Here is a 25,759-nt window from a genome sequence, read left to right on the forward strand (position 1 = left end):
TTTTTATTTAATGGCTCTCCAGTTAGACTGCTTGTGAGAGTCATTTCTTATTTCTCCATTATCTGTTTGGTTACTAATTCTTCGTTAGTTGTCCTCTATAACAGTGTAATAGCACACTCCCATGTATTTCTTGTTGGACATAATACAGCCTTAATAAAATTAGGATCCCATACAGATTGGTCTAACCCCTTTACAGACAAAACTGTCTCTTTTGTATTGGTGGGATCATGTTTCCCTCCAGTGAATTAGACAAAATAAGCATCTTTACTGCTCATAGTAAGAGAGTGCATTGGAAAGCACTCTCTACAGCAAGCCTTCACAGTATGAATGATTTAAAATGTCCCCAAATCCTTGGAAGAAAAGTCACATTCCAGGGGGCTCAGCTGCAGTGGCATTTAACAACCATGGCCTGGAATTTTGTCAGTCACCCTAAGTCAAGTGAGTAAAAGATGCAGATGTTCACTGATGGGAAACTTCCAGGAATTATTTCGAGAGTTGTCTTTGGCAAGTCCTGAGGTGGCTTCTTTCCTTCTGAGCCAACACAGGAGGAATGCCTTGGCGTATCTGTAAAAGACTGTCGTGCTGAATGGACATAACCTGTGGGTGTCTTAGAAAGATAAAGGGTAAAAGAAAAAATCAGGTGGACCTTAACCCTTAAGTTTCACTGAAGGTCAGTGAGATCCCATTTAGCTGCTGCCTTCTGGAAGCAACAGTAAATTGCTTTAGTTTTTAGAAATTAATGATTGACACATACAAAAGTTCTGTGTCTGGGCAGGCCCAAAGGAACTGATATCTCAGTGGAATGTAAAACTGCTAGTCGCCAGAGCTCTGTTTTGAAGAGCCTTATGAAGATCATGTACCATGACCAGAAAATCCCCCATTCAATTCGAAGCAAGAAGCTGGGATTTGCAGTGAAGAAGATCATGCATTCCTCAAAGCAGAAGATACCATTAAAAGCATTTGTATAAACAGTCCTCCACTTTAATAGATAAGATGATTGCTTTTGTTTGGTTGCTTTTGAGTACCAGTCACAGCCTGATACTGTGCTTACAGGAACAAGATCCGAATCTGCTCTCAGGTCCCTGGACTGAGCAGTCTCTTGCCTAACTCCAAATTCTGCTGATAGGGAAAGATGGCATGCAGGTTTTTAAAGCCCCTGGATCCCAGTGGCCCTGGTTTAGGACTGTGAAGCTATAGGTTGGAGCAAATTGTGGGAAGGGTCTACCAACCAGAATTCCATTTTAAAATTGAAGCCAGCATTGGAGTGGAAAGCTGTCAGAGATTAGACTGGCTTGTGCAATTGCCTTGATTGGTAGGTGAGCCTGGAGCATCCTGTGCTCTTAGAATTGTGGCAGATGCTGAGATATTTACACTGGTGAGAGCAGAGAAACTGGAGAACTAAAGCAGCAAAGGAACTTTGTCCGCTATATGTTGTCTACTGCAGCAGGTCAACTGAAGTCAAGAACTGAAGTGAATTTTCTAGAAGTGTGAAATGAAAGTGCTTAGGAAATAATTGTTAAAGCTTTTGCAGAATGTTTGTTGTCTTACTCTACTGCAGCTGCAAGCCCCTAAAAAATGAGACTTGTGAATGTGTTTACGGAAAATTCCCTGCTCAGCCAACTAAAACATTTTAATATTTGTGCACCTTTTCTGTTACCTTCCTTTCTGTTTCTCACGTGCCCCAGTCATGGGCGTGTTACTAACAAGGACCACATATGAACCAATTAAGAGTAGAAAACCACTGTATAAAAGCAACACAAGCAGGCATTTAGGTACAAACAGTAACCATAAGCAAAGCACTGCCAAGCACTACCCTTTCCTGGCTCCTCAAGAAGTTCATCATCACTGAAGGTGGCTGGGAGAGACTTCAGTGAGAAAAGCAAGCAGTCCTTAATTTGAACGTGGCCAGCATGAGCATCCAGCTTGAGCAGCGCTGCCCTGCATGGCAGTTGTGAGGTTTCCACAACACTGCATTTTTTTCAGATTGTTTAAGGATGCAATTTATCACTTACTTTAGTCCTTTGAAGTTTATTAAGCATGAAATCTAAACTTTCCAGAGCAGAGGAAAACTCATCTGCAGGCTTGGTTAGAATAACAGTTATTTCAGGGAATGTCAAATTTAAACGTGGGAGGGCCCAACTCTGCTAATTGCCAAGGAGTTCTGATCCTCTGCAGAGGCGGAATTGGATAAAGCTGGGCAAATGTTTGTGTAAATACTATTATTTTTAACAGCCTAGAGGAGATGGGCACCAATAAAGGTCCAGTGATTTCAGAGGGATTCCCCTTTCACCTTAGGGAAGGTTGTGTTTGCTGTTGTTCCAGCTTGAGTATCAACTTTGGATTTGGCTCATAGTTAATGAGACTTTGTCTCTAAGGCTGCTATGTTCCTTTTGAAAATGAACACCATGCTTCTTAGTAACGTGGGCATGTTTAAAAAGGGGACTTGCTGTAGTCCTCTTGCTGACTAATCCTTTGCTTTCATTCACAGATTCTGCCACAGCACCACTGTACTTAGTCAAAGATGAAGTCCTGGCCTAAAGCCTTGCAAGCCAGCTGGGCTGGGCTTGTTAGGAGGGCAGAGCACAGCTCCCAATGTGGCTTTGAGCATTTTTGTTCCCTTAGCCTGTGAGGCTGCCAGGTTACATTTGATAAAAGGCCCCTTGCAACAGCCCACAGGGGACCTGTGGTTTTGGGGAGCTGTCGAAAGGCAAGGGCTTTCTGGCCATACCTTATTCTTTTACCTGTCCCGATGACCCGTAACAAAGGACCAGAGGTAGCTTTCCATCCAAGCTTTCCTTTACAGCTTGGGACTTGATCCAATGCTTTTTGACGTTTCAGGTTGCAGAAGGAACATCCTGTAATATTCCCAGGAGTTGATGTTCTTCACAGCTCATTATGATACCAGTTTCTCAAGCCCTTCAGTAAAAATAATAGACCAAAATATGGATAGCTTGGGGAAGAGATGTTGTAAGGATTTAAATGGGTTTAAAGTGAACTTTTTCCTCAGATGAGTGTTTAGTTTTATTTCAGTAATTCATTTGTGCATAATTTATCTGCGCTACTAAGTACTAGTAGTGAGTTGGAGCTGGTGCTGATGTTTTCTGAGAGCTGCCCAAGCAGTGAACTTGGAGGAACTGTAACAATACCAAATACTAAGTCTCCAGCCAGCCTCTTGGCTTCAGAGAATGATTTCTGCAAAGGAAGGATTTTCCTTTTTTGTAGAGCTAAAAAGAAATACCTCTTACCCTGTAATATTTAATGATGGTAGCTATCTCCTCTTGTTTAGATTAAAATTACAGGCCTCAGATTGCAAGTTGTAATATTTGTTTTCTTCTGATTGCTGCCTTTAGCTCCTCAGTAAATGCCATTGACTGCTCTGTGGGTAACTCCAAAGAAGCCTCCGGGGCTGAATATATTAAAATCCACAGCATTCCGCAGAAAATGACAAAATTCTCCCCAAATTGTCCCCACAATTTTCCGCTGGCCTTCGTTATGAGCTGCAGGCAAAGGAGGGTGATCTATTGTGCTTGTCCTATTCCTGTTTTTCTTCCTGTTTTAAATATAGCGGAATATATAAAATAATGAAGTGGTATTCAGAAACAATTCTTTTGCCAGGTCTTCCATCTGTTATTCTGTATAATCCTAATTTCTGTACAAAAAAGCAGAACCATGGTATGCAACTCAATATGTTATAAGATGTTTATTTTCATCAGAGTAGTCCAATGAAGTACATAGCTCAAATATTAAAATTGGAGTATGTTAAGATTTCATTACTATTTGATCTATATATTTTACTGACATAAACGGATAAAAATAAACAGCTTGTAACCTATAGAGTTACAGACTATGCTTTCGTGGATTTACAGAATTCTGTGGTGGATTTGGGTTTTGCAGCAGATTTATTTTCTCTAATTCAGTTAAAATAACTACGTAATCATTATTTGTGCTGAGTACGGGTCTAGCTTCATTTCCATAATTCACCGTGGGATTTGTCTGCATAACTTCTGATGGTTAATGATCCTATATTGATTGAGATTCTCTTTTGTGAGGCTGGATTGCTTGTGACTTGATAATGAATCAGTCAGATCACTCCATTTTAGAGCAAGGGAAAATAGGCGTTGTGTTAACTTACCCAAAAAAACCCAACACCCAGAGCTTTGTGCACTCTGTATATTCTGTAGGGGCTTTTATTGTTCTTGTAGTACATGCTGTTCTGAAAGTGTCACACATGCATTTGTTGTTGTGAACTCAAACGCTGTAGAATCTGTAAAGATGCAAGATTAAATTTTCCATTGCCATTTTTACAGATAACAGCCCGTCGACAATGGAAACATATTTATGATGAATTAGGTGGTAACCCTGGAAGCACAAGTGCTGCTACATGTACTCGCAGACATTATGAAAGGTAAGATAACGAATCTGAAATGCTTGTTTAATAATGAAAAAATTAATTTGGAGAACCTTCAAAGCGTTTATAAAGAATTAGAGAAAGAGAGAGAGAGAAAGGTTTCTTAAAGATACAGTAAATTTTCCCCCAGCAGTTTAGTCAGATAATCCATTGTGATTTAAACCACAATATATGTCTCCAGTGACTAAATAAGTAAAACAAGCATCTATTTTTCTTTGGTACATATCTTAATTTTTACAACAGCTTTCCGGGTAAAGAAGCTTAAAAATTGAGCAAAACATACTCAAGGAAAAATGAGAAATGACAGCTAATTGATGCAGACACTTGTCTTCTGTCGTTTTTTAGGAATACCAATTAAGCAAATTGTGGTTGTGATCAAAATAATGGGGCAGCCCACAATGCAGGGTGCTGTTAATGTTGTAGGTCATGCAGAGTATTGCATTCCTCTTCTTCACTGCATTCCTTCCCTCCTCCCTGCCTGCGAGCTGCTGCCAAACACTCTTTCTCTGCAGCCATTGTTTCTGGTCAGAACTGTTGATTTCTTATTCTTCCCATGTAGATAATAACTTCCAGAGCTTGTGAAACCAGCATGCACTGAATAAAATACTGGAGCTGGAATGTTGTTTTGGTTTACTTAGATTTTTAGAAACAACTTTTTTTTTTCTTTTCTTTTCTTTTTTTTTTCTTTTTTCTATAGACAAGAAAATTTTAGTACAAGCTCTGCAATTTCAGGCTCAAATAAGGAAAGTCCAATCTCTTGTTCCTGGGTGTAAGCAAGTTACAGTGCTAGGCTCAGGAAAAAGCTGGACTTGCTGTACACAGAGCTGTGCGTGCTGGGCATTTTGTCACCCTCTTTTCGGGCTTTATGTGTTGGCCGTTCTGAGGGAGATGCTGCCCTCACCATGGAGAAAAAGGCTCATTGCTGTCCCTTACAGGAGGCAGCTCTGGCATGAGGGCCTGGGTGCACCTAGAAGTTCCATCCAATGCACTATAACAGAGTTTGGAGCCAAGCAGCAGGGCAAATTGTGTGAGTTGATATACATGTCAGATGGGCTTTTCTCTGCATTGTGTTGCTGACAAATGTTATAGATTGCTCTAATTGACTCATCAGATTGTCCGGACTCGACTCTTCCCCTCCCTCATTACAGCTCCAAGGAGCTCGGGGCTTCCTCTTGCACCCAGGGCAGCTGATTGGGTTGAAGCTGGTAGCCTGCGCTTTCCCTGGCCAGATGTACCTTGCAGAACCCCATTTTCTTGTCAGAGGAGAGCCAAGCATGCTGAGAGTTCAGGCTCTGTGGTTTTGGGGCGCACAGGGACCAAGTGTTCCTGGGCTCACTTGAGAGAGCAGGTCCTCACTAGCTATGGAAAAATAAATGAGCCATTCACAAATACGCAGTGAACATCTCTCTCTTCTACTTTCATGCTAGTGGTTTATTATTTTACATGTAAAAGCCTGGAATTGTGCTCTTCTTCTTGTTGATGCGCAGAGACTCCTTCCAGTGGCTTACTCAGCAGTTACTTAGGGATATGCTACAAAGTGCCACAGTCCGTTGTGCTCAGTATAAAAGGTGAGCATATTCACCATGCCTACAAGATACAGCCTTTCCTGGCTATCCAAAACCAATTCTGCTTGCCCTGAACCAGTCTGAAGGAGGAGACAGCTTTAGCTGATGGTCAAGATGAGTCTTAAGATACTAAAGAGCTCAAATGTGAGCCCTTGGGTTCCAGAGCCAGGACGTAATTCTGACATGTGGCAGGACCTATTGTTCAGGTCTCTGTGGCAGGCTCCATCGAAAGATGGCAGTTGGTGAAAAGGTCTTGTAGGATTTTTAGATCAGTCCTGAGCTGACTTAAAATGTGCTTTACCAAATCTGGTCAGAAAAACTGAAACTTTTTTAGAAAAAAATTCAGTGACTGGTCCAATCTCTAGATTTCTGGTCTTAGACCCTCTTTTTCCACCACGGGAAAGCTGTATTAAGCCTCAGACTTAGAAAAAAGTAAATGAAATTGTCATGGTTTGTTTCAGCTGGTAATTCTAACTGCAGCACCTGTAAATGTAATGTTCATTTTTAGCCAAAGTGCTCAGATGACATTTAATCTAAAGCTAGAACTGCAGCACAGGAATGCACATTAATGATTCAGGACGCACATACATTTTCTAACTTGAAGGTGAGCTGTAAAGCTAAACTGGAAATTGAATTAAGCTGGCAAGTAAATGTTGAACAAACCTCATGATTTTTCCTTTCTGGATCCCAGTGGCCTTTCTTTGCTTACTGGAGGCAGAACACGCAGCTCCCTGGTGCTACTGGTGCTGCTGTTTGCCTCAGCCCTGCCATCCGTCTCCACAACTAGATGCCAAGGGCACCGTGCTGTGGTAACTAGGTTCTTACAAGTTGATGGAGAAGCTTCCAGCTGTTTGCACTGGCTTGAGCATACCAAGGCTGAATCGATGGCAGTGACCTTCCAATGACAGCATTAGGATACTGAAGAGCATAATGCACGTGGCTCCCATGTGGCTGCCCGGCTGCCCCTCCCAGCACCCCGCTGCAGACTGAGCTTCCACACCCTCCTGCCTGGTTCAAAGAGAAGAGTGGAAAAGAGACAGAAACTGTACCAAGGTGGCAAGCACTAAAACCAAGCCAAAGTACAGGAGTGCTGGTGTGGCCAAGGGCAGGCAGCACTGTGCTCCCCAGTGCACATGACGGCAGGAGAGGCTGTGACGCCTGCCCCTGCTGGGCCCTGGTTGGCAGGCAGCTTGGGGAGGTGATGGCCTTGTTCCTCCCGCAGAGGGGACATTCTGTGTGCCTTATCAACTGATTCATTTCAAGCAGTATGGTTTGCATTTCCTGTAACTGTTTTCATTTTAAAACAAGGCGAGGTTGCAAGTGTTTCAGTAAGTGTTATTCGTGCATTAGTTAGACAACTTTTGTTTTATTAATGAGTGTAATAATGAAAGTGCAGGTTGCTGAGTAGAAGTAATGGGTGTTTTTATTTAAAGCATAGCGGGTATCACGTAATGCCAGTGAATGTGTTATTGTCACTGTAGGTATGGCTGGTCTGAACCTGCCTCCGATCGGGTTGTTTCAGGTAGGCCGAAGCAGTTCATAAAATCTCTTTGTCAGCTTGGTTTCCCTACCAAACCTATCCATCTCTGTCAGTTTTTAATATTAGTACCAGGCTCTTGGCTATAGTCCATTAGTACTGTACTTAATTGCTCATGTTACAGATGATTACCAATATAAAAAGCATTAATGTTTTCCCATCGTGGGGCTGTTGCTCTCTCTGTGGTTCGGGCCGTGCCAAGCTGAGGAGTTGTTGTTGTTTTGGTCATTACTGTCTGTGCTCCGCGCAGGCGGTTCCCTTGCTGTCTGTCAGCTGCATTGGCCTGGGTCTTCCTGGGGAGCATGAGCCCTTGTCAGTGCCCCATCATCTCCCTGTTATCAGCAAGCCCTCAGAAACGGCTGCTCTTCTGCGAAGCGCTCTGCTCCCCGCCGCCTTCCCCTCCTAATGCAGATGTGGGTTTCACATGCAGGGGTTGAGGTTTCTTTCGCTTTTACACAGAACACATGATTGTCAGCTTTAATTACCCTGTGTAAACGATAGGCTGTATTTCTGCAGCGCTGATGACGTTGCTGTTCGGGATTTTTCATAAATATTACACCTCCACCCCCTCAAAAAAAAAAAAAAAACCCAACACAAAAACCACCAACTTGCTATTTCGCAAGGTATACAAAGTTCCAAATAAAACACGAGCAATTGCATGTTGGGGCCTTTTTGTGCCTGAGAGACTGGCTGCCTTTCATCTTGGTTTCCTCCAAAGCAAGCCCTGTCCAGCAGCTACACAAAGATGTACAGGACTTGGGCACCTGGTGCGCAGAGGTGTGTGGTGTTGCCGCTCAGCTGTGTGGTGGCCAAACGTGTTGTGTTGGAAGGTGCCGTGGCCAGCAGCTGGGTAGTCCCTGACAGCTGTGATCTCTCTGGGCGCTGCAGAGGCACGCAGGAGGTGGGCTGTGCCATGCCTTGCTATACCATGGGTTAGCTCACAGCCTAACCTTCATGAACCACCAGAGCCTCTGCCGCCTGGCTGTCCTGATTAGACCCAGGTGGCAGGGGTCCATGGCAGAACTCACCTCTCTGCAAATTCAGATAGCCAAATGGGCTGTGAAGTCCAAAGCCATGGCTGCCAGGACATCGTGGGGATCAGATGGTTGAGAGGGATCCTCAGTGAGCAGTGGGGCTTTGCAGCCCTGCAGGGTGGTTGTGCTGTGCTTTGGGGACAGACTCCTGGGGTCTGTGGCCCCTGGGCACCTGCAGTACATGCTGCACATCTGTCTTCTTCCAGCAGACTGAAAACTATGAGGTGCAGTGTCCAACTTGGAGCCCATTCTGACATTTTTCTGTCTTAATTGCTCACATAAATATTATGTATTATCAGAAACATGAGGCAGGTCAAAATAAGTCCCTTATATGGTTTCCCTTTTAACAACCATAAAGTGTCTCTACCCTAAGGATATTGTGAAGTAATTCAATATGCAAGGAGAGTCCTGCGTTTCTTATAAAATGCTGCTTGGTTTTGTTAAAGCGTTTGGATAATTTTGGTGAAGTGTAAGTGTTTTGGTGGAGTTTTGTAGGAAATAGCAGCTGGTCTTCTAGGAGGGGAGTAAAAACAGGAGCCTTTTAGAACATATACATGAAAATGCTTATGGTAGTCTTCTAATGTACGTTGTAATTTATAGGAGGTTTTCGTTTACATTGCTAAGTGTGAAAACATCCTCAGGCAAAAGTTAATCAAGTGTTATGTCATCCTGTAAACCACAGCTAGCTCTTTGTTTGACCCAAAAAAACTTGCCAAGCAGTAGTTTTTTCTTGTCATACCGACTTAATTGTTTTATTTTTGCCTTCACCCCACTTTCCTGTCCCCCTCCCACTTCAGCTAGTCATGGACTCCCAGAAAACTTTCCAAGTTTCAAATTGTCTCAATAGTTTTCCATCAAGCATGAATTTAAGCCTGAAGATAGATGAGGTGTCGTAGTCCTCTTTTTCTTTTCCTGTTTTTTTTAAGTTGCTGTTTTGGTGTTTTTTGTTTTTTTTTTTTTATAAATAACATGAGGTTTCTACTTGAGATTTTCTGCCCTCGGGGCTTTATCATTAAGATTAAATAACTGCACTCTCAAGCATACCACTGAACAAACATCTTTTCAATTATGTGAGTAACAGATGCTTTAACAAAGGAACTATTGAAAATTCAGAGAGCTTTCCCCCTCCCCAAAATTTAAAAAGTATCAGATGACAGAGGAATGTAATTGTTTACCATTAAAAAACAGATCCTTAACTGTCCATTCAGAACATCTGAGAACACACAGTTTTTTCAAAATTACTTAAGGACTGGGTTTCCAGCCTAGGAGACTTAGTGGCCAGCACTAGAGTCATTAGGTAAGCACACCAGATGATCAGGTATTCTCTTCCAGAGACTGCAAGTTGATGGTCTTTCTCCCTTGTGGGGAACTATTTCCCCAGCCATATCTCCCTTTCCACCCGGGGCCTTGCCCCATCAGGGCTTGCGATTTTTGTAGGGTGATCTGGGGAAGCTTCTCTGTTCTCATCACCCTTTCCTGTGACGTAAATCTGGGATGGTTGCTCGTTTCCCGTTGCTGAGCCATAGGATGGAGAGTGTCTGAGCTTGCATTGCTTGACAGTGCAGCTAAATCAACAGCTGTGTTTGTAATGTCACTAATTTCTAGTTTACCTAAAACGAAGTGTCTTTGAATTCTCTCACAGCAATGCAGTTCCCACCTTTCAGCAGTGAGCTGTTCTCATTACCCACCAGCACTCCCAGTAGGCTGTGAGGAAAGTTGTTGATGAAAGGATGAAAGAGCCATTTCTTTAAGGAAGGAAAGTTCTTTGGGAACGAAATCGAACTCAAACATATTTTGCCTTTGCTGATAAAATACATGCCAGTTTTGTACTTCAGGCATATGCAAATAATCCTATTGCTATTGTATTCTGCACGAAAGCATGCAAGGCTCGCTTTCATAACCCCTGGATTGTACAATGCAGCACGGGGAAATCGGGCTTGATTTCCTCATTGTGTTTTATACTCCCATTTCAGAAAACAGGCTGAGATCTTAGAGTTTGGGTTATTCCTCCCCCCTCTTCTCTGCTGGAAACTGGTCAGTGGTGCCCTGGAGCGCTGCCTAACACTCCTGCCAATCTCCACCAGCTGATTGCTGTTGAAGGTGACTTGTTTCCTGTGACAGCATTGCTCCAAGATTTGTCCCTTTTAAAGAACATCAGCGTAAGAAAGACAAGCCTTCTCTTGGGATGAGCTAGGGCGTTCCTGCTGGTCCCTTAAAACTACCAAATGCTTTGCCATTCTCTCTGGTGAGAGAATGAGACTTCTGCAACAGCGGTTATGGATGGGGGGCCCTCTGCCCTGGGGACAGCATGAGGACTGTCGCTGGAGTCAACCCAGCTCAGTGCTGCTTGTCCTGGCCCTGTGCTCACGGGGCTGGTGACGGCTGTGCCCTGCTGCTCTCAAGGACCTTACAGAGAGATCCCTTAGCAAACCTGGCAGAACAGACATCTCATCCCCAGCACCAGCAGTGCCTTCGGAGGAAGGAGCCAAGACCCACTCACCTGTGGCATAGTATGCCCTGGAGGGAAGTGTTTTCCAAACTCCTACCAGCAAGGTGATTTGTTGCCTGTCCCTTCTCAGTGTTTTTGAATCTGAGCATTTACTGTTCTCATGATTTACATTAGCATCTAAACCTTGCGTAATTTCACTAATCCCCTGGCCCCCAGATAACCACTGGCAGTGAGTTCCATGGGTTAACCGATGGTTGTGTTCATTCGGTAGAGCAGATTTAAGTCTTTTTCCATTCCCATTGCAAACAACTTCCTTAACCTTCTTGCCAAGAATGGAAAAGGGGCAGCGTCTCCCAAGAAATGGGTTCTGGTATTTTATGTCCTTCCAAGATTATTCTTGTGGCTGAGAGGCTCCCTTGCGCACTCTTTTGTGTTGGGCTTGGAGCCCTTGAGAAAGCAAGATGATGTCAATGGGAGGCATGTTGGAATATTTTATTCTGCCAGAAAGAAAACAAAAATAAACACTGAGACAAACGGTATAAAAATACTGTAGGGGTTGTGCTGAACTGCCTCCTGCCCTCCTTCCCCTGTGCAGCCCATGGGCAGAGCACTGTGTCATGGGCATATGGTTCCTCCCTGGAGTGAGCACCCCGTAATATCCACGCACAGTGGGGAGAATTAGAGAGGAAACTGGCAGCCTTAACATTTAATTTCCTTCCTCGTTCTGGGTTGGTCAGGTCCTTTGCATTATTGTAACTACTTTTTTTATCATGTCTATAAATAGACGTGCTCTCATGTATTATGTGAAGCAGAGTTGGGCCAAAAAAGTCATTCTTTATAATCCCATTTTCATTCTTTATAATCAATACATAAAATGTAGTGGTTAGCGGCTCAGATTAGACCTTGTATTGTTATTTCTGTAGCTGGGAAAAAAAATGTTGACTAATAAAGATTAAGGACTTTTTTTTTCTTTTTACGAAATGCTAACGATGAAGACATGTTTGATATACTGTGAAATACATTTTTCTAATGTGAAGTTTCTGCTTTTTGTTGGGAAAGATATTCAGTCCCTGGAGGATTTTAGAATTTGTAAATATAAAATTATCTGCTTCAGTGTTTTTTAAAAAAACGTTGGCAGAAAGCCAGATTACTTACATTACTGTAATAGATTTGCTGACCTCTGACATCTGCTGCAGAGAAGTACATTGAATTTTTCATAATATCAGATGATGCAGATCTGAAAACTCAGTACACTCTGCACCATTATTTAATTCAGGACTTAGTAAAGCAAAATCTTTTTTTGAGTAGCAGTTTATACGTGATTAAACTTAATATTGCCGATTGTAATAAATCAGGATTAGTATAGTACTGATTTGTTAATCTAACTTGTATTGATTTTAAGTTGTCTTTATTTAAAAAAAAAGACTCGCTTTTCACAGTGACTGAATTTAATAAGAAGCTCTGTGATAGCAAAGACTCCCCTACTGTTTCTGCTCTTGGCTGGAAAATGTTATTCTTGTATTATTCCAGGAAAAAAAAAAAACCCTCATGCTGCTAAAAATCTGCTGCCTGTGGAAAGATTTTTTAATACACTAGTGCTTACATATTCTATTTATGTTAATTGACTTATAAATAATACATTTTATTAATCTTAATATTGGAGTCTTGATCATGATAAAGACCCTTTTATTTGGTCTCCTCGCAGGCTTTACAAGTAAATATTCTTCAGACCACAGAACACCCCCCCTTTTCCTCCTCCGTGAATACTTTGATACTCCCCCCCACCGCTGAAGACAAACCCGTTCAAAGCGCTGACAGTGCGGGTGTTGTTCCCAAGCAGAGCACATTGGAGGTGTTCATGCGCATTTTTGTGAGCCCCATCTCTACACCTTTCCTTGTGCAAAGATTGATTAAATCTTACCTGCGCTGCAAGTATTTGACAAAAATCTTGTTCATTTCAGACATGTCACATTCTGCTAAACTATTTGGATAACAGCAGATCGCATTCTTCCTGTGTTGGGCAATATTGACCTTAACTTGGCTGTGCAGCGAGCGGTAATGGCATGTGAGCCGGAGCTCTAACCGTTCTGAGAGCTGCCTTAGCTTTATTACTCCTGTGCTATAAAAACTTCTAATAATCAAATGATAAGATCATATCCTGTGGGTAATTGTGTTGTACCATGACAGGATAACTGAAAAAACACTCAGTGAAAATTGTAACCAGCGGAAGTCTCAACACGCAGAGAGTTCTTGTGCGGTCGGGCTCCGTGTGCTGCCTCGCATGGGATCCTCTGTCCCCCCCTGCACCCACAGCGCTGTGTGCGCCTGGCGGTGTGCTGGGAGCGAGGCGGAGAGCTCCTCCAACAAGCCATCCTTGTGTTTTGGTTCCGTTTTACCTTAGTCATGCCTCCTTCCAGATACAAGAAACATTTAATTCCAGATTTCCTGCTGCTGGCTCCAGGCCTTTGACCGGCGATGCGAAATGTATTTTTACTGCTGTCGTACTGCCAACTGCTGAGCTCAGTGAAAAATAACTAAAATGAAAATGTTGTACTCCCACGTGAACTCGGGATCAGAAAAGGAAATTTTAAGCCACGGCTGCTAATTAGCACCAAAGCTAATGAGTTCTGGTGAGGTGTACCACAAGGAGGAGGAGCTCTGGGAGGCCGGCTGGGAGGCGTGCAAGTGCTCGCCGTTGCTGCAGCCCAGGCCCGCTGTGCCTGGAGCCCCCTAGGTGCCATCTTTGCAGCAAGGCCCACCAGTGGGCCAAAACCACGCGTCCTCCTTGCAGCAAGGCCTACCAGCAGGCCATGGCAGCCTGCTTACGCAGCAGTCGGACACTCCAAGGGCCCTGTTGAGGGGAGGTGGGGATTTGTAACGGGCAGCGTGTTCCTATGGAAACAAAACAAAGCCAAACAGTCCCCTCGCAGCGCTAACAAGTATTGTCATAAAATGTGTTTTTATTAAAAGCAAGTTTAAATATTTAACACATGGCAGAGCAGCATCAGTGTTGCCCTGTGTGAAGCCCAGCCTCGCCTTGAGTGAAGTCCGAAGCGCTCAGTGCAGCGCAGGGAGGTATCCGGTGCTTGCACGAATATTTCTGCTTTGTGAGTGAAATTCGGCAGCCTCAAGTATGAACAAGATTATTTTTTTCTGATTCTGCTTAGTTATGCTTTTTATTATATAAACATTAACTGTAATATTACAGTGGGAAACAGGTATTTGGCAACTACATATTATTTTGCTAAGTTTGCATAGAGGGAGCAGTTTCCAGTTTTAGCAGCTGTAACATGTTTAAACTCAGTTTGTAATGGGATCTGAAGATGAATATTCCCTGTGGGCTCTGCTTAGCTTCATTACTGGAGCCCTGCCAAATTCAGGGCTAGAAAGTATTATTCACGCCTCTTTGCACATACCATGTCAGAGCATGCTCAGTTAATGAATTTTGTTTCTAATATAGCATAAATTAGGTTTATATTTTAACATAATTTATGTTGTATTTTATTAAAATGTAAAATATTATGATCACAAGCAATCTAATTTCTGCTCTCTTAAGCCCAAACTGTGTTTGAACATCTAAGTATGTAAATCAAAATTGCATGCTTAGGAGCTGATTCTAGGATAACAAACGAATATCTGAACCAAAGAGGTTTCTGCCTTGGAGTCCTAGATTAAAGATAATTAAGGATTCCTGGTATTTGAACAGATTTATGTTGTTTATAAGCAAAGTACATTTTCTTCATAGAGTCAACTTGTCTTTTTTTAAAAAAAACAAATTATGTTTGCTGTATTAAAGTTCATATTTTTAAAGTCTCAGTCTTGTATTAATCCCACAGTGAGTCATTAATCATACCAAACGCATTATAAAAACTTTAATCACTGAAGTTGAAACTGAGATTGTAATGCAATCCATCCCTTTTAATTATATCAGTTATTTTTCCTTTCAGATCAAGAATAGCAATGGGAAAACAGATAGATTAAAACTCAGAGTGTTTGATGCTTTTGGGGGAGGATATTTTCTGTTTGTGTTTCTTTCTTTTTTTAAAGCCATTTTGTACGCTTCATGGAGGAAGGTTCCACTGCTCAAAATTCTTTCACTTTTAACTCTTTAAAAGAAAAGAGAAGGCAGGGATTGTGGTGATTGTCACCCTTTGCGGGCGTGTTTGGAAGGGTCAAGGCAGGCTGGCACTGCACCATGCTGTGTGCTGTGCCCGCTGTTGCAGGTTTCCATACTCGGATGTCTTGCACCCAGTTCTGGCATTTAGCCTTGCACTCAGGGGAACCTCCAGCCTGGAAATTGTATAGCTGTTAGGTTGGCTGTGGCTTTGGAGGTGTTTCCCTGGGGTTTGCTGCATGCTTTTAAGGGTTGGGAGAAAAAATAAAAGTAAATGGTTGTGTTTTCTTTTAATCAGTCTAAAGCATAGTGGCTCATATCCTCATCTGTACAAATTGGTGTAGCCATGTGAACCACTGTAGCCTTACTGATATGTGCCAACTCCACTCAATTTGTGCCACACGGTAATCTTGCCAAATAAATTGATTTATCATACTTGGATTTGTAGATAGAGAGTTTACAGTGATGCTTTTATTTTACGGAAGAAAATAAATTTATTAAGTAAACTGTTCATAGTAGATACATTTTATTCTTTGCTAGAATAGCAAAACCTGATCAATTATTTGTTCCTTAATCCCCTAGATTAATCCTGCCGTATGAAAGATTTATTAAAGGAGAGGAAGATAAGCCACTGCCTCCAGTGAAACCTCGAAAACAGGATAACAGTTCCCAGGAGGGCGAAGCGAAAACAAAAGTGTCTGGAACAAAACGCATCAAAAATGAAAACCAAAAGAGCAAGAAGGAGAAAGATAATGCACAGAAACCCCAAGATGCATCTGAGGTTGGTTGCTTCCCTGCTTTTCAACTTTTCAATTAAAAATGTGCAGCTTTAATCAATCAAAATTGAATGATAAACTACATAATTTAAAGTGGAGAATTCCAAACACTTGGCCTTTGAGTTTGCTCAGCAGCAGTAGAAATTCAGTTGGTGTGGTACTGTCTGTACTGTGATTTTGCTGGGTTGCAAGCAGACACCAGTTAGCTCCATACTACTTACGAGTGATGGCAGAAGACCAAGCTCTAGATATAACAAGTATCATTTCTGCTCATTGTGTTATACAGTGGTCACCACAAAAAGATCAGCATCTGCCAAAAGGAAACCACACAACTACCACAGTTATTTCCTAATCTTAAGTATAGGGTGCGGGAACCTCTAATACTGCTGATAATATTGTGGTAACTGTTGGGTATAGCTGGTTTTTATAGTGGTAACTTCTGGATCAGCCCTTCTGCACTTACAGATGTATACACATGTCCATCAGAAAACATATCACTCCCCAGGATATCTATCATGTTATACTAAATTTCTCTTTAGACTCAAAGGTCAAATTTCGAGCAAACTACCTTCCAAGCTTTAACTGAGACTGAAGTCTCTCACATACCACAGATGGCTTTCAGCTGAGATGCTGCTAACCTGCTTCACGTGGGCAGGTCCTGGTTTCCACATAGAATCACATTATGTGTGCTCATAGGACAGCTCCAATTTTGTGTTCACAGCCCAGGAAAAGATAGATCAGTGGAATTCATATTTGTCTGCAGATTAAGGGTAAGTTTTCTATGTTGCTCAGTGCTATAAAACCAATGGGCATTTTGCTCCAGCGTTTCTTAAGCATGTCTTTTGCCCATCTGAGCCACTCTATACTGTGTCCTCCTTGCACCTTGTGTAAGTGAGGCATTGAAGCTCCTTGCACACAACCAATACACAAGATGTTGCTTTTCCTGTCTCAGTCTGCCAGATCGCAGCAGCCTTCAAGGCGTTGCAGTGAAAGTAAGTATTTAAAGAATGTTGAAACACATGACATGCCCGGCAGACTATGGCTGCTCCCCCTTGCCTTCACTGCTGTCTGGCAGGTACATAAGTCCTGTTTCTAAACCAGTTTGAAATTGGTATTGAGTCAACTACCAACAACCCTCCTCCTTGTTGCTTAAAAAAATCACAGAATCAGTAAGCACAGATGTATTTGAGACTTTGCATACTATTTCAAGAACAGAATATTCAGATTTTCACGTTCCACTACCACTTTAAGTTGTGCTTACAATGAAAAATGTCATTTCCAGTCCAAAACAGAATTTGTTTTCAATTGCCTTGATCAACAGCACCTTTAATGTCAAATGTAAGAGCGCTCTATAGAGAGGGATTTTTATTTTCTCTTGCCCTGTAATTTTAAAGCAGAGAACCCTTTTGGGGGAAAACTCCTCTGCTTCTGATTGCAAATACCTAAAGTGCATGTAACCTCCTTAAGTCACTGGAACATTGCAACACAAATTGCCCAAAGCAAGGAAACGAGAAGCTGAGGCTTGTGCTCCTTTCCCCTGTCACTCCTTTGTGCCCGCTTGTTTACTATAGGGTCTTAGATCAGCAAGATACCTTACATACAGTTAGTACTGCCACAGCTAAGCACAGCATAACAAGCCAGCAACAGAGCATCAGCCTTAACTTTGAATTTCCTTGCTTTTGTTGTTCCCTATCTCAAACTTCCTGCTGCTTAAACTGCAGTTATTTTTGTATGTGGTTTGCAGGAAGAGTTCTTAGAGCCGCACTTATCGGAAGCATAAGGAGCCTAGCCGAGACAAAAAAAATGCACAAATGTGGCAGTTTCCCACTGTAAAATGGTACCTTTTAAAGAAGAATGAATCTTTCATCTCTGGGATGGATGACGGTGTCCTGCCCCTGTTCAATCAGGGCGGGCAATTAAAAACAACATCCTTCACACAGGTCACTGCATGGGCGGTCACATGAAGCCAGAGAAGTGTGGAGGCCCACAGGGGTAGACGCTTCCCCCACGGGTGGGTGCTCACCTGTACTCCTCTGCAGAGGGAGCTCTGTGCCCAAGGCATCATCCAGTCCTTCAGGGCGGAGCAGATTCCAATCTGCTGCGGCCAGGTGGAAGGCTTCACGTCCCTCTCACCCAGCACACGTTCCGTGGCTGGTGCAGGCCTCCTGCCAAACAGCAGTGGTAGCGTGTTGTTCACAGGGAGACTTTATCACTGTGTGTGGATGTGTAGGCATGGCCCCAGCCAAGCCTCCATTTACACTGTTCCTGCATGTGGCTTCTTAGCAGGCCATAGCTGTGGGCTGCAAAAGGATAACCAAGCTACAGAAGAGCAGTCTTCTCCATTACACGTTCAACTCATGCAGCACAAGAAGTATGCAGGGAGAGAATATAACTTTAATTTATTAGGGTTGCATTTGCCTTTGTGCTCTTCCCTCTTTTCCTGCCATCACAAGGACATTGTCTGTGTAACAAGATACCAGACAAAGTGCTATTAGCCTTAGAAGGCACATTTCCCCACAATAGCTGAAACTTCAATCAAAATGTTGCTTAACAGAAACAAAAAGCAGAATGTACAGTTATTAAATATCATTTCTCTCTTTTTTTTTCATCCTTGCTTTACTCATCTGTCTGGTATTTTCCTGTAATTTTATAAGCTCAAGAGACTAGGGATAGTACTTTGTAAAGGACCTAATGATGGTATTTGGACTGCAAAAGGCAGCTATTAGTTTAAAAAGAAGAAGTTACGATGACTAATGGACACTGTAACTAATAGGCCAGCCGAACACACAGGAATATTTAAAAGCAGCTGTGAAGAAATAAATCTCTGAGATGATTACATTCGTTAGGACGTTCTCCAGTCCTTCACTCCTGTGATAGACTGCAACAGCATTTAGATAATAACTTTCTTGATGTGTCTTATCTTTACAACTAAGAAAGAAAACAATAATAATAAAGGGCTCACACTATGCTGCTATTTTATGACTGTCTTATACCATGACATGTCAGAGGAGAATGACAGCAGTTTTGAAAAAGGCTGTCAGTCAGCTGGATCGCAGATGGGACGCTCTGATGACCTCTGTGGGTCACAGTTCAGCCAGCAACATAATGGGATGAATAGTGTGAATTGTGCACACAAGCTGTATTAATGTTGGAGCAGAAAGAGCTGCAGTCCTGTTGACGATAACGTATAAAAGCTGTGTTTGTAACAGCATGAACACACACTTACAGAATGTTGACAACTTCATTTTAATCCGTTAATAAAAAAATGTGCATCCTAGTTAAGCTGTGGCAGTGACTTGCTGCCTACAATAGGGATTCCTAGTATGCCATTTCTGTCATTTTCACACTTTAATGCAGAACTGGGTGTGAATGATCTCCTCTGTGATCACTGAATTTTAAGAACAATGCTAGAGAGACTGCATTTTCAGCTTTCTGTAAGAAAAAACATTCGGATGCGTGTGCACTTCTCATAGGTGAAGTTGGCTAGTGAGAAAAAATGTTATAGCCTTATTGTTTGTGTTATGAAATCTGCTCTTCTGCATTTGCCTAATTAATTTTGAAAGACTATAACCTCAGCGTTTAGCTATCTGGTGAAGCCACTGGTGCCTCTAGTCAGGCTACAAACATCTGCTGCTTTGAAATGCCTTATTATGACACTGGCAGGGATGGTGTATTTCTAGGAGGTATGTTTCTTTGTTTAACTCCAATACCTGGTATTAGAGCTCTTGCATTCCAACAAGATGATTGACAAGTACATCTCTAGCAGTAGCAAACAGTGTACTGTGTATGTTCTTCTGAAGAGTCTGCCAAAATGTACAGCATTCTCATAACTGTCTATTAAACCATTTTATTAGGTTTCATCAGGACAAGAAAAGGATCAAGAATCAGCAGACCAGAAAAATTTCGCAGAACATCCTACAGCAGGAGAGACGAAACAGCCCAGTCAAGGCCCTCCATCTCTTTTGCCAGAGGCAGGTCGGCCACTGCCTGTGGAAAAGACAGACATGACAGAAAACGGCTCAAGCAGTGAGAAAGCAAAGGAGGAAGTTCCTCATTCATCTTCTTTCTCAAGTATATCCGTGCCCCCGGATGAAGATACGTTGCTGGATGCTACTGTCACAAAACGATTGCACTCCTCAGCAGATACCCCTGAAGACACAAAGCCAGAACGAAGAATACACAAAGCTTTTACTGAGAGCTTAGAAAATGAACCTCCAGAAATGCCCTTCTCAACTTTTCCAGTCCAGCTGCCCACTCAAAGTGATATGGAAGACGATAAATTGCCAGAGATGGCTGATTACATTGCAAACTGCACGGTGAAAGTAGATCAGCTGGGAAACGAAGATATCCACAACGCACTGAAGCAAACACCCAAAGTACTGGTGGTCCAGAACTTCGACATGTTCAAGGAAAAGGAGCTGCCTGGGTCCATGAGCGACGACTCCACATTTGGTTACACACCGCTGCTCTACTCAAAGGGTAATCCAGGCATTATGTCACCCCTGGCAAAGAAAAAGCTGCTGTCGCAGGTCAGTGGGGCAGCCTTGTCATGTAGCTATCCCTACGGTTCTCCTCCACCTTTGATTAGCAAAAAGAAATTGAACAGCAGAGATGAACTGTCATCAAGCCTATCACAAGGTCCCCATGTCCCTAATTCTGATCCCATAGCAATTAATAGGCCATCGGTCATACAACACGTGCAGAGTTTTAAATCCAAGGAAGAAAGGAAATCAATTAATGATGTTTTTAAACATGACATGCTAAGTAAAGCAGATCCTCAGCGCTGTGATTTTTCACAACATCACCTCAGTTCTCTTGCTGAGTCATATGTACCGAAGACAGATATCCAGGACTGCAAAGATAAAACGAGTGAGAAAAGGGCACTGCAGCACTCCCGTGTGCCCACTTTCTTGGCAGATTTTTATTCATCACCTCATCTGCACAACCTTTATAGGCACACAGAACACCACCTTAATAATGAACAGACATCAAAGTACCTCCCCCGGGACATGTTCAGAGAGTCTGAAAATATTTCTACTTTTACTCAACACAAACACCAAGAAAAACTAAATTTAAATTATCACCCATCTTTGCATCAGCAAGAAAAAAAGGCGGCAGTGGAAGCCTCTTCAGATGATCAGCCAACAGATTTGAGTCTTCCAAAGAGCATACACAAACAGACTGCAAAGGCTCCTGGCTCCGGTCTTTCTCATTCATCTATGGGCCAGCAAGAAGGCAAAGGTATCTCCCTGTTCCAGACTGCGAGCAGCCAGGCAGTGAGCCTAGACTGTAACCCCAAAGCTTGCCGCGTGTCTCCCATGGCCATGACAGCCCCTAAAAAACACAGCGAGTTGCTCCACAGGTCTGGGAAGCAGCAGACACAGAGACTGGAGAACCTGAGGAAGATGGAGGGGATGGTGCATCCTATCATTGGCCGCAGAATGAGCCCTCAAAACATCGGGGCTGCTCGGCCTTTGAAGAGGGGCCTGGAGGAATTAGACAAAGTCATTTCTGAAAAAAAAGTCCGAGCCATCTCTCCTCTGCACTTACCAAAGGAGACTTCAGTGAAAGAAAAGGTTCCCGATGCGGAGGGGGAAGGCAGCAAGTCGCTGCATGGCCTACATTCAGGCAGCGTACTGGAGAGCCACAAATATCCCCTCTCAGCCCCAATCTTCCCAGGCTTGTATCCAGGAACCCTGTGCACAGGGCTGAACAATCGCCTCCCGCCTGGGTATTCCCATCCTTTACAGTACTTGAAAAATCAGACCGTGCTCTCCCCACTAATGCAACCTTTGGCTCTCCATTCCCTCATGGTGCAGAGACAATTCCTCACATCCCCTGCAAATTCTCAGCAACTGTATAGACACTTAGCCGCAGCAACACCTGTAGGAAGTTCGTACGGTGACCTTTTGCATAACAGCATTTATCCATTAGCTGCTATAAACCCTCAAGCCGCATTCCCACCTTCCCAGCTGTCCTCCGTACATCCCAGCACAAAACTGTAAATCCCCTCACTCACAAAGAAAGTCTGAGGAGAACAGTTCGGTTAGCGACATTCCTCCCCCTGTGATGATGTCTTGCAGATCTGTATTGCTGTCAGCCAGGATGCCGTCATATCCCGCGTGGCGGAAAGCTTTGGAGTGTGAATGAGACAGGACTACTTCTTTAATTCTGGCTCCACGCCAGTCCCCTCTCCCCTCACCCCTGCCCTGGCAAAACAACAACAACACACGCTCAAAAATACTTTGGATTTTGCGTATGTGTTTTCTGAAAGTACTTGTGTATGGTAAGAGCAAATGTTCAAAGGGAGCCGTGGAAATGCAGGCCCAGTCCTGAGCTCACTGAAATGAGAGGTGACGTTTGCATTTGCTTTTCATTGAGCCAAGGACCAGAGGTCGAGCATGGTTGCAAGCGAGTCGAGGACTCGAGATGAACTTGGCAAGGAGAAGAGGGCCGAGAACCCACACAAGCGGTGGATGTGCTGTTTTGGGTAACTTTTCCTGACTTTTAAAGATTCAATCAATGCAATGTATAGTAAAACGGCAATAGATTTTTCATTTTAACACTATTAAAACAGAAGGGTAAACACTGATTAATTTGACTGTACATATCCACTTCGTAAACTACCAATGTCACATTTGGTCACAATAATTTATATAGTTTTGTTTGTCCAATATATTCTGTACTCTTTATGTTTGTTTCTTGTTTTTTGTTTTCTTCTTTTTTTTTCTTTTTTTTTTTTTTTTTAAATTAAACAGTATCATTTTACCTGCAACTGTTTTAAAAGGCTGTGGCTGTCCTAATTTTTTTATGTGTTTGTAATTTTTCCATCTCTCCATACTTCTGAGCAGCGTTTTTGTTTCATTTTTGTGGTGATGTTTACTGTTTACAAACTGAAGCAACTGGTTCAGATTCATCTTAATGGATATAAACATACTGTAGGTAATATTATGGTGCAAGGGTGCATACAAGGTTCCTTTCCCTATGGTCCCACCCCGCAGGTGCTGAGCACCTCCCACTCTCCTCATGCTGTTGCGGTGGCTCGTGCTGCTTCTCCCTCCCACTGAGCTTTGCTTTCCCATATTGTGGTCTGTGAATTTGTCAAGAGTCGCACTTAGCTTACCTAGGCTGTGAAACCCTCCTGCATACCAGAGGATCGATCTGGAAAACAAAACCTCACTGACACAAGATGGTGGATGGCAGAGGAGTCCAGAAAACAGATTGGTGATTTGCGAGAATGACAAGAATTTCAGCAATTAGGCCAGGAGTCCGTGCTGGTTTGAACCAGCGGTCTCCAGGTCTCATGCCACAGGCTGGGCTCGGAGGGATGGGTAGGGATTGTGCAGCGGATGCCCTGCTGCTGGGCGCAGCTAGCACCCACGGGCTGGGTCTCCGCGGGTAAAATCTGGCCCCTGAGGTGGCAAAGGAGCCGGTGCCTTTTGGGGTGGTCCTGGCTTCCCCATGGGGACCACGTCCCTCCTTGGGCATCTGCCGTAGAGTGAGAGCCGGGCACGGAGGGGCTGGGTTTGGTAATGAAAGAGCTATCCTGTGGCTGCATGTTCACATTGAAGGACGTCACCGCCATGCAGCTGAGCATAGATATCGATTAAGAAAGAGTGTGGCTTAGAGGCTTTTTACAATGTGAAAAGTGGTTGTGATTCAGACCATCTCAGTTACTGCTCAGAGACAGCATAATTGATGTGAAAACAAACATGGAAACTACTAAAAAATACTTTGCATGCTAGGCATGTCATTAAATTTTCCCGTGATATGAAGCCAAATACAATATATAATGTATCATAGTTAATATCCAAAGGTGGAAACCAGAATAATATACTCGTCTACTGTTAAAGATCCAGCTTCTTCAATTCAATACTTTATATTCCTGTGGTAAAACTATATTTAATTGATTGATAAACAGACTAGTAGAACTTAGAACATGGATGTGCCACTGCAGAGCATCCTGCTGCTCCACGGATCTTACAGGAACAGAACTGCAGGCTCAGCTGGGCAGAGGCCATAATGTCGAGGACATCTCTAGTAAAGTTGCACTAGGTCTGAATTGTGAGAATCAGGGGTTTGGGGATGGGTGGGTGGAATGAGGGCGGAGGGACGGGGAGAGAATATGAGAATCTACAGCAAACACAAATAGGAGAGTGTGTGTTTGGCAAAGCAAGCATTTCTCTTTCTTGTTTTGCTTAAATCTGTGTCCTGGGTTTGTGCATTTGTTTATGCAGTGTCCACTTTCCCTTTGGTTACGTCATGTTGGAGTTTGGTCGTAGCCTTTGTGAAGCAGAGCTAATGCTGAGCAGGGCTGGGGAGGAGAGGGCCTCACCTCCCTCAGGAGGAGACCAGCCCAGGCCCCTCCTGGCAGAGAGGCTCGTGTGTGCTGGCTGAGACATAGGGACAAACGAAAAGAAATGGTAGTGTAAGGCCCCAACAGAAGAGGTGCGTTGTTTGTTTAAGAACTCTTAAGATAAATCTTGGAAATCTTTCAAGAGGCTATTGAGTTCTCCATTGGCTGAAAGACATTTTCTATGTCTTAAAAGGGACTTTGTTTGCATTGTTTGAGTTCAGGGGGCCTTATTATTGAATGAAATTGCACAAGCCTCTCTTTGTGCAATCAAACCATTGTTATTGATAGGTTTGTAAAGGAAACTGTGGAATCTAATTAGCAATAGAGTCATAAACCAATTTACCAAGAACCAGTTCCAAGAAATGTTGCAAGCCGAACGCACTATGTCCAGCATTCATTAGGAATGCTAAAGGTTGTGAGATGACAAGGAAACGGCCCAGCAGCCGCGGCTCATGCGTGCCTTCTGGCTGCGGGCTGGGCCTTCCTTCACCAAGCGGATCCGCGGTAGCACCTGACTGTCAGTGCAGCGCTCTCCCAACAAGGGTGGAGGTGAGCGAGGACATTTTACAAGTCGGCCTTGCTGCACGAGCCGTTTGCCTGGTGCACCAGTGCCTGGGAAGTCACTTGTTGCCGCTCAGGACAAGCTGGCTTGGCAGCAGGTGGTGGCGACGAGCCATGAGGGCTGTGCCTCCCATGCTGCTGCACTCCCGGGGCCGCCAGGATGCTCCTTCACATGCTGTCCTCTGCAGCGCTCACCCAGTTGTCACAATTTTAGTGAGAAACAGGAATTCCTGCCCTGGTGTGAGGCCTGCAGCATGAGAACTGTTACATGAGCACTTAACTGTGGTGTTTGCTGTAAATGTGGTCGATACTTCACTTGCTCTCTTCCTCCTCCCGCCCTCCTCCCCCGGACCCATAGTCTTAAATATGTTCTAAAAATGGCAGCATACTCTACTAGCTGTTTATACTTTTTTAACTTTCTTTTGTTGTAAATATTGTATACTTTTTGTGATTCAAGTTATGTAGCCTATATGCTCTGTAAGGTGATGATTTGTATATATAAAAAATGGCCCAGTAATATTATATAGTTTCCCATTTAAAAGGTTATTGAGTAACCTTTGTGTTAGTTTAAACACTACCAGAAATAAAGCTGAGCCAACTATAAACACTCAATTTTTGTATGTTTTCCAAATTGTACTTATTAATGCTTTTGATACTGTATTATGTGCCAATAGTTTCCCAATCACATAGCAGGCAAAAGATATTTTGTACTTTTTGATCCACTGTAATATTTAATAAAAAATGTTACTATCTGTTCCCTTTTGTGTTTGATTAATAATTCTGTAAACAGCCCTTATCACCATGGATTACATATTATCCCATCTGACCTTTCAGCCCTCTTATATTGGTTTTTCTAGAGAAAATATTCCCTCCTGCAAATGATTAGATTAAAGAAATGGAAGTTTGCAATTTCCTAGAGAAGGAAGAGACAAGATCTTCAGTGCCCCTCTATTTTTGCA

The 25,759-nt window shown here is 43.1% G+C and overlaps 1 protein-coding gene across 2 annotated transcripts in view; it reads left to right on the forward strand.

Annotated features, from left to right (window-relative positions):
• The window catches only part of ARID5B (AT-rich interaction domain 5B), a 108,270-nt gene extending 82,713 nt beyond the window's left edge, over window positions 1-25,557 (forward strand). For both annotated transcript variants that reach the window (XM_021398327.1, XM_021398328.1), the window contains 3 exons: window positions 4,308-4,405; window positions 15,690-15,888; window positions 19,738-25,557. In XM_021398327.1, the coding sequence (XP_021254002.1) occupies window positions 4,308-4,405; window positions 15,690-15,888; window positions 19,738-21,888 (2,448 nt within the window). In that variant the 3' untranslated portion in view covers window positions 21,889-25,557. The remainder of the gene's footprint in view (window positions 1-4,307; window positions 4,406-15,689; window positions 15,889-19,737) is intronic.

Source organism: Numida meleagris, chromosome 5 (assembly GCF_002078875.1).
Source record: "Numida meleagris isolate 19003 breed g44 Domestic line chromosome 5, NumMel1.0, whole genome shotgun sequence".
Lineage (NCBI taxonomy): Eukaryota > Metazoa > Chordata > Aves > Galliformes > Numididae > Numida > Numida meleagris.